The following is a 15186-nucleotide window of genomic DNA, read 5'->3' on the forward strand; positions in this document are numbered from 1 at the left end:
CTTGTTTATGCCAGCAGTGAAGAAGCCTGGAGAGTGAGTGGCGATGAACTGTGAAAGGCGTTTTCCAAAGCTTGTTAGCTTGTTGAGAATTGAATATTTTTCCTTGCAAGAAGTGGTCCAAAGCCTGGAAGAAGTGGTAGTCAGTTGGCGCAAGATCTGGTGAATACGGTGGATGATAGAGAGTTTCCAAGTTTAGCTTTGGTAGTTTGAGCAACATTGTCTTTTGCAACATGTGGTCTTACAAGAAGATTGGCCTGTTTATACTGACCAATCTTGGCTGTTTAATTGCAAGCATCTTCATCATTTTGTCCAATTGGTTGCATTAGACAGCCGCTGTAATCGATTGACCAGGTTTTACGAAGCTGTAGTGAGTAATACCAGTGCTGGATCACCAAACAGACACTGTTAGTTTTTTTTTTTTTTTGATGAATATTTAGTTTTGGACTATGTTTTAGCACTTCATCTTTATCCAACAATTGTGCCAAACACTTGTGATTGTCAAAAAGAATACATTTTTCATCACACATAACAACACGATGTAGAAATGGTTTGCTTTTATGTCATGACAGTAAAGAAAGGCAAGCTTCGAGAAGGATTTATCTTCTGACACTTGTTTAATTCATGTGGTACCCATCTATAGAGCTTCTTTACCCTGCTGATTTTTTCAAATGGTCCGATATTGTTGGAATAGTAATGTCAAACCTTGCTGCTAATTCATGTGTAGGTTGAGATAGATTTGCTTCCACTACAGCTTTCAGCTCATCATTATCCACCTTGGCTCCAGGTCATCCACATGGCTCATTTTAAAGATTAAAATCATCAGAACAGGACTTCTCAAACCATCGATGTACTGTGCATTCATTAGCCCCATTCTTCCCAAACACTTCGTTGGTATTTCAAGCTGTCTGTGCTGCATTGGTTCCAGGATGGAACTCATATTCAACAATAACACGGATTTTTGACTTATACATGGTTTCATGAAAATGCTCTAAAAAAATCTGAAAGATAATCACAAGCCAAAATGTGCATTTGAAAGAATGAGGATGTACCTTCACAATTAAAAAAAAACAAGAAGTGTCAAAATGAAATCTCAGAGATATTAATATCAACTATTAACCTTACTACTTAAGGAAATCAGACATTCTATACTTAATAATAATCTGTTTTAGAAAGGTAGAAGTAAACTCTTTGCAGATGATTTGACCTGGTATTAGAAATCCTAAGGAATAAATACTAGAAAATCCTAAGGAATCCATCCATACATGGAAAACTCTTAGAGCTAATAAACAAGTTTAGCAAGATTGTAGGATACAATGCAAGATCAAGCAGATAATCAGTTGTATTTCTATAACTAGCAATGAATAATCCAAAAATGAAATTAAGGAAACAAATACATTTACAATACAATAAAAAATAATACTTAGAAATAAGTTAACAAAAGAAGTATAAGAGTTGTATACCAAAAACTACAAATTATCACTGAAATAAATTAAACAAACCCTAAATAAATGGAAAGATATCTCATGTTTATGAACTGTAAGAGTTAATATCGTTAAGATGTTAGTACTCCCCAAATTGATGATTCAATGCAATCTCTATCAAAATCTCAGTTGGCTTTTTGTAGAAATTGACAAGCTGATCCTAAAATTCATAGGGAAATATAAGGGACCTTTAATAGCCACAGTAATCATGAAAAACAGGAGTAAAGTTGGAGGTGTCACTCTTCCCAATTGTAAAGCTTACTACAAAGCTACAGTATTCAAGATAGTATGGTACTGGCATAATGAGGTACATATAGATCAATGGACTAGAATTGAGGATCCAGAAAACATCCCTTACAATTATGTTTAGTTGATTTTTGAAAAGGGTGTTAATTCATGAGGAAAGAATAATATTTTTAAACAAATACTGCTGAGAAGACTGGATACCAACAGAACAAAGAATGAATTGGACCCCTACTTAAATGGTTTGTAGACCCAAATATAATACCAAAAACTACAAAACTCTTTGGCGATTGTTTCTTAGGTGTAATACCAAAAGCACAAGTGACAAAAGAAAAAATAGATACATTTGACTTTGCCAAAATTAAAAACTTTCATACTTCAAAGGATGCCATAAAGAAGGTGAAAATACAACCCACAAAATTGTAGAAAATTTTTGCAAATCAAATGTCTGATAAAGGACTTATATCCAGAACATATAAAGTCCTCTTACATCTCAATAATAAAAAGAGAAAGTATTTTAAAAATGTGCTAAATATTTGAATAGACATTTCTACAACAACAATATACAAATGGCCAGTAAGCGTGTATAAAGATGTTTAAAATCATTAGGGATGTGCAAATCAAAACCACAATAAGATAACTCTTCATAGTCACTAGCATGGCTATAATAACAAAAATGAACAGTAACAAGTTTGGGTGGAGATATGGAGAAATTAAAACACTCACACATTGCTGGTGGGAATGTAAAATGGGGCATTCTGTTTGGAAGAACGTTTGGCAGTTTTTCAAAAAATTAAACATAGAATGCCCATATGACTAAGCAATTCCATTCCTAGGTATATATCTGAGAAAATGAAAAGATACACTCCCGTAAGAACTTGTATATGGATATCCTTGCAACATTATTCACAATAACTGAAAAGTGGAAACGACTCAAATGTTCTTTAACTGATGAATGGATAAATAAAATGTGGCTTATCCATATGATTTATAAATAATATTATTTGGCAATAAAAATGAAGTACTGAAACATAGTATGACATGGATGAACCTTGAAAATATTATGTTTCATGAAAGAAGCCAGTCATGAAAGACCACATATTTATGATTTTATTTATATAAAGTATCCAAAATAGGCAAATACATAGAAACAAAAATGAAAATGGTGGTTGCTTAGGACTTCGGCGTGGTGGTGGGAGAATGGAGAATGTTAGCCAATGGGGATGGCATATCTTTTAGTAGGGATAACAATGTTCTAAGTTTAGATTGTGGTTATGGTTGCACAACCCTGTGAATATACTAAAAATATTGAATTGTACACTTTAATTGGGTGATTGTATGTTATGTCAATTTTGTCTCAATAATATTTTTTAAAAATATAAAGTTACCATAATTAAGAATTTGGTTCTGACAAAATAATGAAGAAATCAATGAAACAGAAAAGAGAGAGTTCAAAAATAGCTATCAATATGTATGGGAATTTAGTATATAATAAAATTGGTATGTCAAATAAATGTTTACAGATAGATTATCACAAATAGTTTTCAGATAATTGGCTATACAGGAGGATAAATAATAAACTATATCCGTGCCATATTGCTTATATCAAACAAATTTTAGATTGATCAAAGAGCCATAAAGAGGAAAATGAAAAAGCACTGGAAGAAAAATGAAAAATGGAATTGTTTTATAATCTTGTAGTAAGGAAAGTGTGATGTTATACAAAACTCAAAGTACAAAAGCAAACTATAGATAAATTTCATGACTTGAAAAATATAATTTTGTTTTAAGACTATATAATGGTCAGATGGCAAATGCAAATTAGTAAAAGTGCTTTGCAACATGTAGGCAAAGGGACTGTTTCCATAATGTAAAAAGGACTGTTACGAATCACTAAGGAAAAGATGAACAATGTAACATAAATATGGGCACATGATATGAATAGACAGTTTACAGAAAAGAAATAAAAGTAGCTAGTAAACATAAGAAAAGATGCTTAGTCTTAATTAAAATCAAAGAAATGCACATTGAAAAGGTTGCTAATGCCTACCTTTGGAAAGGTATTTGAAATAGGCTCTCATACTGTTCATGGTCATATGCACTGTTTAGAGAGTAATTTGTTAATTGAAAACAGATGTGTATACCCTTTTACTCATCAAATCTAGTTTTAGAAATGTATTGAGTAGGTTTACTTGAATGTTATATAAAGACATAAAAATATACATACAAGGATGTATATTGTAGTGTTGTCACTAATAGCCAAGCAACTGCATGTAACCTAAAAAGATTAACAGGAGGGGACTGGTTACATTAATTTATGCTACATCTAAACAATGGAATACTATACAGCTAAAAAAGTTTGTGATCTGGAAAGATGTTGGAGAAAAACTATGAATGCAAAAGTTATATAGTAGTATGTATACTGTGATCCTATTTGAATTAAAAATTATATATAAAGTTTCTATAATTATAAAACAAACTGTGAATAAAACTTGCTTATGCAGATTGAATTACCTTCTATTTTTCTTTCTTTGGTTTTTTTTTTTTTTTTTTTTTACCATAAGTATAATATATAAACTCAAAGAATTTAATAGAATATTTAAGTATTTAATAATTAAAAATAACTTTATAAATATATATTTATATACATGAACTTTATAAATACTATGTGTAGATAAACTTTAATTGATTGCCATTGGTAATAATATATTTCTTTTTGACTCTTTTACTTATTTTAATTAATAAAACTTGGTGTTTCTTTTTTTTAATTTCAAAATATTAAGGGGGTAAAAATGTTTTTGTTACATGGATAATATTTATAATGCTTAAGTTGGGGCTTTTAGTGTGCTCATCACCTGAATAGCGTTCATTGTACCTGATAGGTAGGTTTTACCACTCCCCTCTTCGCTCCTCCCCATTTTTTTATTTCCTATGACCTTTACATCTTTTTGGGCCCATGTATGCCCATCGATTAGCTCTCAACTATTAGAGAGTACATGTTGTGTTTGTTTTTCCACTCCTGAGTTACTTCACTTAGGATAATGGTCTCCAGTTCTATCTAAGTTGCTGCAAAAGACAGTATTTCCTTCTTTTTTATGGCTGAGTAGTATTCCATGGTATACACCACATTTTCTTATTCCATTCATGAAATCATGGGCACTTAGGTTGATTCCACATCTTCGCAACTGTGAGTTGTGCTGCAATAAACGTTCTAGTGCAGGCATCTTTTTCATAAAATGACTTCTTTTCCTTTGGGTAGTGGGATTGCTGGGTCGAATGTGAAGTCTACATTTATTTCTTTGAGGAATCTCCATACTGTTTTCCATAGAGGTTGTACTAATTTGCAGTCCTACCACAGTGTATAAGTGTTCCTTTCTCTCTGCATCCATGCCAGCATCTGTTGTTTTTGACTTTTTAATAACGGCTGTTCTGACAAGGGTAAGGTGATATCTCATTGTGGTTTTAATTTGTATTTCCCTGATGAGGTGTTTCTTTTTCTATGGAGGTGAACCTTACATTGGTCTGTGAATCTATGCTTTGTTAATTTCCAGAAGTTTCCATTTGGGCTTCTTGGTTTAATTGGTCTTCAGAGTATTTCATAACACATTAATAAACTGCATGTATATCTGTCATGGAAAAGTGGGGTTTTGTTGACTTATTTACTCTTTTAAAAAAATCTAATTTTTGAATAGGTAATAGGTGTGTTTGATAAAAACTTTAAAAAATACAAAAAGAATATACAGTGAAAAATGAAATCTCTCTTTTAGCCACCCAGGTTCTCTTCTCAGAGGCAATGATAGTTACAAAATTTTGTGATTCTGTGTAGAGATTCTCTCTGCATTTATGAATAGGTGCATCTACACTTCACACACATGGCAGCATGTTATGCATATTGTTCCCCTCCCTTTGTCTTTAACTAAACCAGATGACTTAGAGATCTTTCCATATCAGTACATGACGAAGAGCTTCCTCCTTTTATTTAAAGTCTGTGTGGATGAATCCAAATTGATTTAAGTCTTTTGTTGATAAACATGTACTATAATTTGTTTAACTATTTAACTCTTATTTTAGATACTAGGTATTATCTAGTTGTTGGGGATACACTGGAGAGGACAAAAGAAAAAGACATTTCCTTCCTTCATGCAACTTAAATCTATGAAATAAATATATTAATAAAAGACCTACTCAAAAGTAGAATAATTATTGTTATAAATGCTGAGAAGAATGTGATAGAAGGAATTGATATAGTCAGGTGAAGGAAGAAGTGATAATTGAGCTGACATCTAAACAAATAATTAGTAATTTTACATATTTTTAAGGATATAATTTTGTCCTGTAATATCTATTATTCCATTTCTTCTGCATCTATAAGCATTCTTTCACTAGTAACTCTATCTCATCAGCTTTTAAACATTTTTTAGTTTCTCACATATAAAAAACCAAAACTCTTCTCTGACCGTACCCTCCTTTCCAACTATTGCCCTTTATCTCCCCAGGAGTTGTTTAAACTTCTTGTTTCCATTTACTCATTTCTCTCTCAAGAAAAAAATCAGGCTTCCTCCTTCTTTAACCTGTTCCAGTCTGTCTTATAACTATACCACAGAGAAACAGATCTCACCAAAGTCACCAATGACCTTCATGCCCTGTGGACACTTTTTAGTCTCCATTTTGCTTGAATGTTCTGTGCATTGGACATAATTGACAGTTCTCTTCTGGAAATGTTCTCTTATTGTGGTTTTCATGACTTTATACCCTTCTGTTTTTCTTCTTGAGTTTTTTTGCTGGCTTCTTTTCTAACTATTAAATGCTGGGGAGTTCCTTAAGGCTTTGTCCTAGGCTCTTTCCACTTCCCATCAGATACTATAAGGCAAGTTTCAGACCATATCTATAGGTGATTCCCAAACCTATACCTGACCTTACTTCTTAGCTTTGCACCAATTATGTCTAACTGCTTCTCATAGTTTTTCTACTTTTATTTGTTATTTGTTCATTCAAATATATTTATTTAGAGCCTGTTATTTGCCAGACATTGTGTTAGTGCTGGGAATGTCTTATGTGTTGCCAATGTAATATGATCAAAACAGAATTCATTATTCAAACCCACTGCCAAAAACAAGCAAGCAAGTAAACAAACAAACAAAACCAGAAATACCTTCTCTACCTCCATCGTTCCCATTCAATTATTGAAATTAACCCAGTTCTTCTAGCTTGAAACCTTGGGATCAGTCTTAACTCCTTGCTTTATCTGAGTACTTTCCCTATCCTCATCCTGTCCAGTCCAGTCCAGTCTAATCAATGTAACCTAATCTAATGAAGTTTTATTAAGGCCTGGCCATTCTGTCTTCTAAGTGTCTTTCCAGTGCAGCCATTCCCTACCCCTAGCCCCATTTTTACTGCTAATATCTTAGACCAGGCCACCATCAGTTGGCTACTGCAGTAGCTTCTAGTTGGTCTTAACTGCATTCACTTTTGATCACCACCTGGCAACTTGCCACATGATTGCAAACATGATTTTTTAAAATGTCCCTTAATTCTTCAGTCTTAGTTTTTTTTTTAATCTGTAAAATAGAGATAATAATAGCCTTTCCATCATAAAGTTATTACAAGGATGAAAAGAATTACTATGTATCCAATATTTAGAATAGTGCCAGGCACTAAATCCTCAGTAAATTGTTAATGAGACTGTTACATTAAGCCAAGTAAAAGGTCTGATTAAGACAGAAAGAGAGGTTAATAATAGATTTGAATGGGGTAATTATTATCTTGTTTATACTTAATTGTGCTATATATGTTCACACTAAATATCTGTAGCTCTTGTAATATGTGACCTTATTATGTGTGATTTTTTTTTTCTTAATTAAAAGGCTAAGAAGCATCAGGCCTTCCTAGTAGAGACATGTGAAAATAACGTGAAAGAATTGGAATCGATCTTGGACAGCTTTACTGTGTCAGGCCAGTGGACATCAGGTTAGTTGAAGGTATAAAATGACAGATGCATCTGTCAATGTTCCAAAGTCACTACATTTTGGGAATTCTGCAGATGCCTCTTACGGTCCCTCATCTCAACATGTTTTGATTTGATGACATGATAAGAGCAGTTCTCACAGCAGTCAGTTGGCCTAGCTGGCTGAGAAAGGGTGACGGAATGTGGACCTGCTGTTGTCCTCCCAGAACTTGATTTACAAGTGTTGGGGTCTGTATGATTGGACAGACAAGGGCTCACTTGCTGTGCTCTGAATCCAACTGAGAAAAAAGTCCTTACAGTATACCTGCAAGGGGAACAGATGTTTCAATCAAACTGAGCCAAATTCTGAGGCAACCTTCAGCAACTTAAAGGTCGTGGATTTAAAAGGTTATGTAGAGCACACACTGTAACCTCGTACATGTTCTATACTTTCTAAGCTGGTTTTCTCCCTAATTTCCATATATACTCTACAGATAAGAATGCTTGGGTAAAATATTTTGGTTCCAGTATAGTCTACTTAATACAATAAAGAGCTATAAAAATCATGTTAGGTGGACATATTTTGGGAACTAGCAAAAGCATTAATTGGCTAAGGATTCTGTTCGTTATTTCCACTTTCTTAATTTTTATGTTTATGCCATTGTATATGCTATAGCAGCTTTAACATAAATACTTTTTTCTACCCTGGTTTTCTTTTGCCATACTGTCAGCCTCGAATTATTTAGTTGCCTTCTGATGCAGTTATAGTTTTTAAAAGGCACATAATTTAAGTTCCTTACACTTTAAAATTAATCTGAAGGATTCTGTTTTTCAAAAATATTTTTTAAAGGAATTAAACACTAATATGGCAAATGATTTCTTCAGAAAACTCTTAAGTTCAGGAAAGTTTGTTGTCCTTGAAAAAGAGGAAGCATCTCCTGATCAAGGCTCATATTTTATCTTATGGGGTCTGCAGATTTCTTAGTTGTATACTATTAGAAACTTAGTGCTTTGCTATCATCTCTTTTTTTTTAGTCTGTATGTTTTTAGTTGTAATTTCATGAAATTAATGTGTTACTTTCTTTGTTTTTATTTAAACTTTCCCCCAAAGTGCTGGTGTTTCTTAGTTTGTTACTGTGGACAAATCAAAATGTATAATAAAAATGACATAAAAATAGGTATAGATATCCAGTTTTCAATTACATTTAATACAGCTTTGGAGGATGAAATTTTCCTTTGCAATGGTACTTTTTTATTGTTAAGATGTATCAATGGTGTTTAATGGTGTTAGGATCTTTAAAAATTGTTGTAGCATATTATATCCTTCAATATTACCTTAAATATTTCTTCAGAGTTGATTTAGAAAAGCTGAGAATAATGAGGTCGTGTCTCCTTTGAGTTTTAAAATGAAATAGTTGATAACAAAGCAACTCGTAAGTTATTACTAAGCCTATAGAAAAAGAATTGTCTTCTATGAAACTTTTTCTTTTTATTCTTATCTTTTAGTAACCATCCTTTTTTAACTTCCTAATTTCCCGTGTGCATTCTATATATTTACAAAGAATGTGTTCCTATAAAAGGACTATACACTGAATTAGTCATTTTTGGATTGTTATAGAGTGGTCTTTGTTTCCATATTGTGTTGGTTATTCGCTCTTTTACACCCTGATCCTCCCACCAGGCCATTCTCCTTTGTTCTCTGTTTTGTCTTGTGCATTGGGAGGCTGACTTCTATGGATCTGGGCTCCTTTGCCTTCCACCTTCCGGTTGGGTTTGAACAGTACAGGTGTACCTGCAGGAGATTAAGAAGGTGAGAGAAGAAAGCAGTCAGGGTATTTATTTCCTCTGCTTCCACTGCTCCTGTGCATTACTGCTAGTGGCTTCGTTTTTCAACAGCTACTGTCAGGTGGGTCCTCTTTCATAGCTATGGCTCGAATTGGACTATGGTGACAACATTCCCTTCACTCGAACTTTTATCCCAAGGCATGATACTGGTTTTCTACTCATTCTTGGTGTCTCATCATACCTTATTGAGTCTGTTAACCTGTCCACATTTCTGTAGTTTCTTTACTAAATTCTCTTCTGATAAACATTTCTGAGTATTCTGTTTCCCACTGGTACCCTTATTGATTTACATACCTGATTTGGGACGTGGTTTCATTCCTACTCTTGGCTTCCATGAAACAGCACTGTATCGTTGTAATGGACCTCCTTTTTGCTTATGCCAGCTCAGGTTGGGATTTTTAACATAATCAAGAAGGAAATAATTAATGAACTGTAGTACAAAATTATTTATGAAAGAACTTGATCAATTAAGATTGCCTATTGATTGTGTAAGGCCTGGCTTCAGTTATACAAAGATGACCAAATATTTGTTCTTCCAAAATGAAATAATTTATAAACTTATCCTAGGCGTCTATGTATGTGAGAGAGATATATACATGTCTATGTCTCAAGGTATGTACAGGCATACCTTGGAGAAATTGCAGGTTCATTTCCAGACTACCTCAATAAGGTGAGTATCTTCATAAAGTGAGTTACATGAAATTTTTGGCTTCCTAGTGCATATAAGTTATGTTTACCCTATATATTAAATCCATTAAGTGTGCAGTAGAATTGTGTCTAAAAAACAATGTCATACTGTAATTATATAGCTAAAAATGCTAATGATCATCTGAACCTTCAGTGAGTCATAATCATTTTGCTGGTGGAGGACCTTGCCTTGATATTGATGGCTGCTGACTGACCAGGGTGGTGGTTGCTGAAGGTGAGGTGGCTGTGGCAATTTATTTTTTTTCCTACTTTCAAAATTGATATATAGTAATTGCACATATTTATGGGGTACATGTGATATCTTGATACATGCGTACAATGTGTAATGATTAAATCAGGGTATTTAGGATATCTATCACCTCAAGCATTTATCATTTCTTTTTGTTGGGAATATTTCAAATCTTTTCTTCTAGCTGTTTTGAAATATATTTATAATATATTGTTTTTAACTATAGTCACCCTACTGTGCTATTGAAACTAAAACTTATTCCTTCTAACTGTTTGTACCCATTAACTAACCTACCTTCATCCCCAGTTCCCTACTCTTCCCAGCCTCTGGTAACTATCATTATATTCTCTACCTCCATGAGATCCGGTTTTTTAGCTCCCACATATGAATGAGAACATGCATTATTAGTACAGCCTTGTCTTTCTGTACCTGGCTTATCTCTATTAACATAATGGCTTCCAGTTCCATCTGTGGTGCTGCAAATGACAGGATTTCATTCTTTTTTATGGCTGAATAGTGTTCCATTGTACATATACACCCCATTTTCTTTTTCTCTTCCCCCTTCCCTTCCCTTCCCTTCCCTTCCTCCCTCCCTTCCTTCCTTTTTCTTTCTTCTTTTCTTTTCTTTTCTTTCTTTTCTTTTCTTTTCTTTTCTTTTCTTTTCTTTTCTTTTCTTCCTTTCGTTTCCTTTCCTTTTGTTTCGTTTCCTTTCCTTTTTTTCTTTTTCTTTTTTGAGATGAGATCTCACTATGTTGCCCAGGCTGGCCTCAAACTCCTAAGCTCAAGTGATCCTCCTGCCTCAGCCTCCCAACTAGCTGGAACTACAAGCACACACCACTGCTTCTGGATTATACCACATTTTCTTTATCTATTCTTCTCCTGTTGGACACTTAGGTTGATTCTGTGTCTTGGCTATTGTGACTAGTGCTCCAATAAACAATGAAGTGCAGGTATCTGTAGTGATTTTCTTTCCTTTGAATAAATACCATCGCCTTGATTGCTGGATCATATGGTATCTGTATTTTTAGTTTTATGAGAATCCTTCATATTCTTTTCCACAATGGCTGTACTAATTTACATTACCACCAATGGTGTATGAGAGTTCCGTTTTCTCTGCATCCATGTCAGCATTTGTTATTTTTTGTCTTTTTGATGATAGCTGTCCTAAGTGGGTGAGATGATATCTTATTGTAGTTTGGTTTTGATTTACATTTCCCTGATGATTAGTGATGTTGAACATTTTTTTTTATATATCTGTTGACCATTTGTATGTCTTCTTTTGAGAAATGTCTGTTCATATCCATTGCCTACTTTTTATTTTTTATTTTTTTATTTTTTTTTTTTGAGACAGAGTCTCGCTTTGTTGCCCAGGCTAGAGTGAGTGCCGTGGCATCAGCCTAGCTCACAGCAACCTCAAACTCCTGGGCTTAAGTGATCCTACTGCCTCAGCCTCCCAGGTAGCTGGGACTACAGGCATGCACCACCATGCCCGGCTAATTTTTTCTATATATATTTTAGTTGGCCAGATAATTTCTTTCTATTTATAGTAGAGACGGGGTCTCACTCTTGCTCAGGCTGGTCTCGAACTCCTGACCTTGAGCGATCCACCCGCCTCGGCCTCCCAGAGTGCTAGGATTACAGGCGTGAGCCACCACGCCCGGCCATTGCCTACTTTTTAATGGGATTTTTTTTTTTTTTGCTGTTGAGTTGTTTGAGTTCCTTATATCTTCTAGACTTTAATATCTTGTATGATATTCTTGTATGAATAGTTTGAAAATATTTTCTCCCATTCTACAGGTTGTCTCTTCACTCTGATGATTGTTTCCTTTTCTGTGCAAAAGCTTTTTAGTTTAGTATAGTCCCATTTGTTTATTTTTGTTTTTGTTTCCTATGTTTTTGAGTTCTTAGCCACAAAATCTCTGCCCAGAACAATGTCCTGAAGTGTTTCCCCTATGTTTTTTCCTAGTATAATAGTTTTATAATTTCAGTTATTATGTTTCAGTCTTTAATCCATTTTGTGTTTATTTTTGTATATGGTAAGAGATAGGGGTCTAGTTTTATTCTCCTGCATATGGGTATAATTTCTTTAAACAGCAATAAAGTTTGCTGCATTGATTGATTCTTCCTTTCATGAATGATTTCTTTATAGCATGCCATGCTGTTTGATAGCATTTTGTCCAGAGTAGAACTTCTTTCAAAATTGGAGTCATCCTCTCAAACCCTGCTACTGTTTTTATCAACTAAGTTTATGGAATGTTATAAATCCTTTGTTATCATTGAAACAGTATTCACAGCCTCTTCAACAGGATTAGATTCCTCCTCAAGAAACCACTTTCTTTGCTCACCCATAACAAGCAATTACTCATGTATTCACATTTTTTCATGAGAGTACAACAATTCAGTCACATCTTCAGGTTCCCCTTCCAATTCTAGTTTTTTACACTGACTTCCTCCACTGAAGTCTTGAACCCCTCAAAGTCATCCATGAGGGTTGGAATTAACTTCTTACAAAAAACTGTTGATGTGAACATTTTGACTCTCCTGCCTTTGCATATCCTTTATTACTTCTTGGACCTCACTTCCTATTACTTTCTCCTCTTTCCCTGTGTTTGGGCCACTTGGACCTCCTGCCATTTCTTGAAGACACCAAGCATGCCCTTGCCTCAGAAGCTTTTGTACTGGCCATTCCTTCTACCTGGAAAGTTTTTTTTACATAGTATATATACATAGCTGTTTTCCTTTCCTTTCCTTTCCTTTCCTTTCCTTTCCTTTCCTTTCCTTTCCTTTTCTTTTCATTTCATTTCAAAAACTTTAGGAGGTACAAGTGTTTTTTGCCATGTGGATGAATTATATCATGTGTATAGCTATTTTTCTTATCTTCCTTAAGTCTAGGCTCAAATCTCACCTCCATGAAGCTTACCCATTGCCCATTCCCATGTCACTTGCCTCACTAACTCTCTCCCTTTTGTGTTCTACTTTTTTTTCCCCCACAGCACTTTTGCTGTCCAAATATTTTTATCCTACTATGTAGTGCATTTATTATTATATTTAAGCTCCATGAGGGTGAGGCTCTTTTCCTTCTTATTCATTAATGTATTAATTACATTAATTAATCACAATAATTAATGTATTACTATTTTAAGTAGCTAGAATAATACTTGGCATGAAACAGTTATTCAAAAACTATTTGTTGACTATAAATAAAACGTTGGGTTTGACTTTCGTGTTGACTGAGACTCTAACCTTCTTCAACTTGTCCTTCCTTGAGGAAATCATTTGTAATACTCAAAGGTGTTCTTTTGGTTTCTACCTAGAGAGGCTGAAGGACCCTAAGAAATAATAGCAAGTGTATATTTGATGCCTTTAGGTATGTATATGTCACTCGAGAATTGAGCAGTCTCAGGGAGGGCTCTTAGGAAAATCAAGAGAACATTTTGGACTTTCCCTTTCTTCTCTCCTCCTTTACTTCTTCCATAAAGAAAGTAACCTCCTGAGAATTTTAATTGTTCTTGTGAACTTCATGGCTTGTGCCTTTTAACAAGAGATTCGTGGGTTGCTGAGAAGCCAAGGATGGCTAAGGAACAGCACACAGGTTTCCTTTGGTGTCATTGCTAGTTTCTTCTTTCTTGCTTCCCTTATCTCCTAATTCACTGAGGTTTACAAACCAAACTTGCCCTACTTCATCATACTCATAATTTGAGTTTATGAAATCCAAGGGATTGGCTTTACTGAGTGCTCAAAATTCTATAATGGGATTATTAACACATGCCAACATACATTGTTTATGGACCTTTCTCAATGCAAAGAATGTTTGTAAATGTCAGAAATAATGGTGATATAGAATCTCTTATGTTCTCCTGGATAGAGTTGGAACCCATTCTACTAAGTGAAGTATCCCAAGAATGGAAAAATAAGTGCCACATGTACTCACCATCAAATTGGTTTCACTGATCATCACCTAAGAGCACATTTGGGAATAACACTAATCAGGTGTCGGGCAGATGTGGGTGGGGGGAGGGGATGGGTGTATACCTACATAACGAGTGCGTTGGGCACTGTCTGGGGAATGGACACGCTTGAAGCTCTGACTCGGGGGGTGGGGGGAGGCAAGGGCAATATACATAACCTAAACTTTTGTACCCCCATAATATGCTGAAATAAAAAAAAAAGAAAAAAAAAGAAAGAACTTTTATCAAATGGGATTCATAAGGAGAGAATAGGCTGAAATAGAAAACTCAACATAAGATTAAAAGGTAAAAAAGTAAGATAAGGAAGAATTCTAAGGAAACTAAAAATAGGATAGTAGATTTAAAATTTGTGAGAAGCTATGATAGAATTGACACTGTGGAAAATGAAATTGGTGAATTGGAGGACAAAATATAGAGAAAAAGAACACAAAGATAAAATGTAAAGGAAAAGAACAAAGTGTTAAAAGTAAATTAAGGAAGGAAAAACAAAGGGAAAAGATGATAATATGGAGTACCAATGTAAAGATGGTACATCTAAGACAGAGTTCAGAATAAATGAAACTGATGTAATAATGCAAGACATAATTTGAAAGTACTTCTTTGAGATAAAAGAAAAGATTCTAGCGTACAGGATAGGGTCATTGCTTTTGCAGAGAAAATAACCAAATAAGACCTCTATTTAAATATATTCTTGAAAATTTTAAAATTATAACCATAAGGGAAAAACACAGTGTCAGCTGTAAGAAGAACAAAAATCTGAATAATGAA

General features: G+C 34.2%; 1 protein-coding gene across 2 annotated transcripts in view; it reads left to right on the forward strand.

The window, feature by feature from the left end:
• Positions 1 to 15186, forward strand: part of CCDC171 (coiled-coil domain containing 171) — a 303473-nt gene that overhangs the window by 67660 nt on the left and 220627 nt on the right. For both annotated transcript variants that reach the window (XM_069474218.1, XM_069474217.1), the window contains one exon: positions 7589 to 7691. In XM_069474218.1, coding sequence (XP_069330319.1) covers positions 7589 to 7691 — 103 coding nt within the window. The remainder of the gene's footprint in view (positions 1 to 7588; positions 7692 to 15186) is intronic.

The sequence above is a fragment of the Eulemur rufifrons genome, chromosome 7 (genome assembly GCF_041146395.1).
Source record: "Eulemur rufifrons isolate Redbay chromosome 7, OSU_ERuf_1, whole genome shotgun sequence".
NCBI lineage: Eukaryota > Metazoa > Chordata > Mammalia > Primates > Lemuridae > Eulemur > Eulemur rufifrons.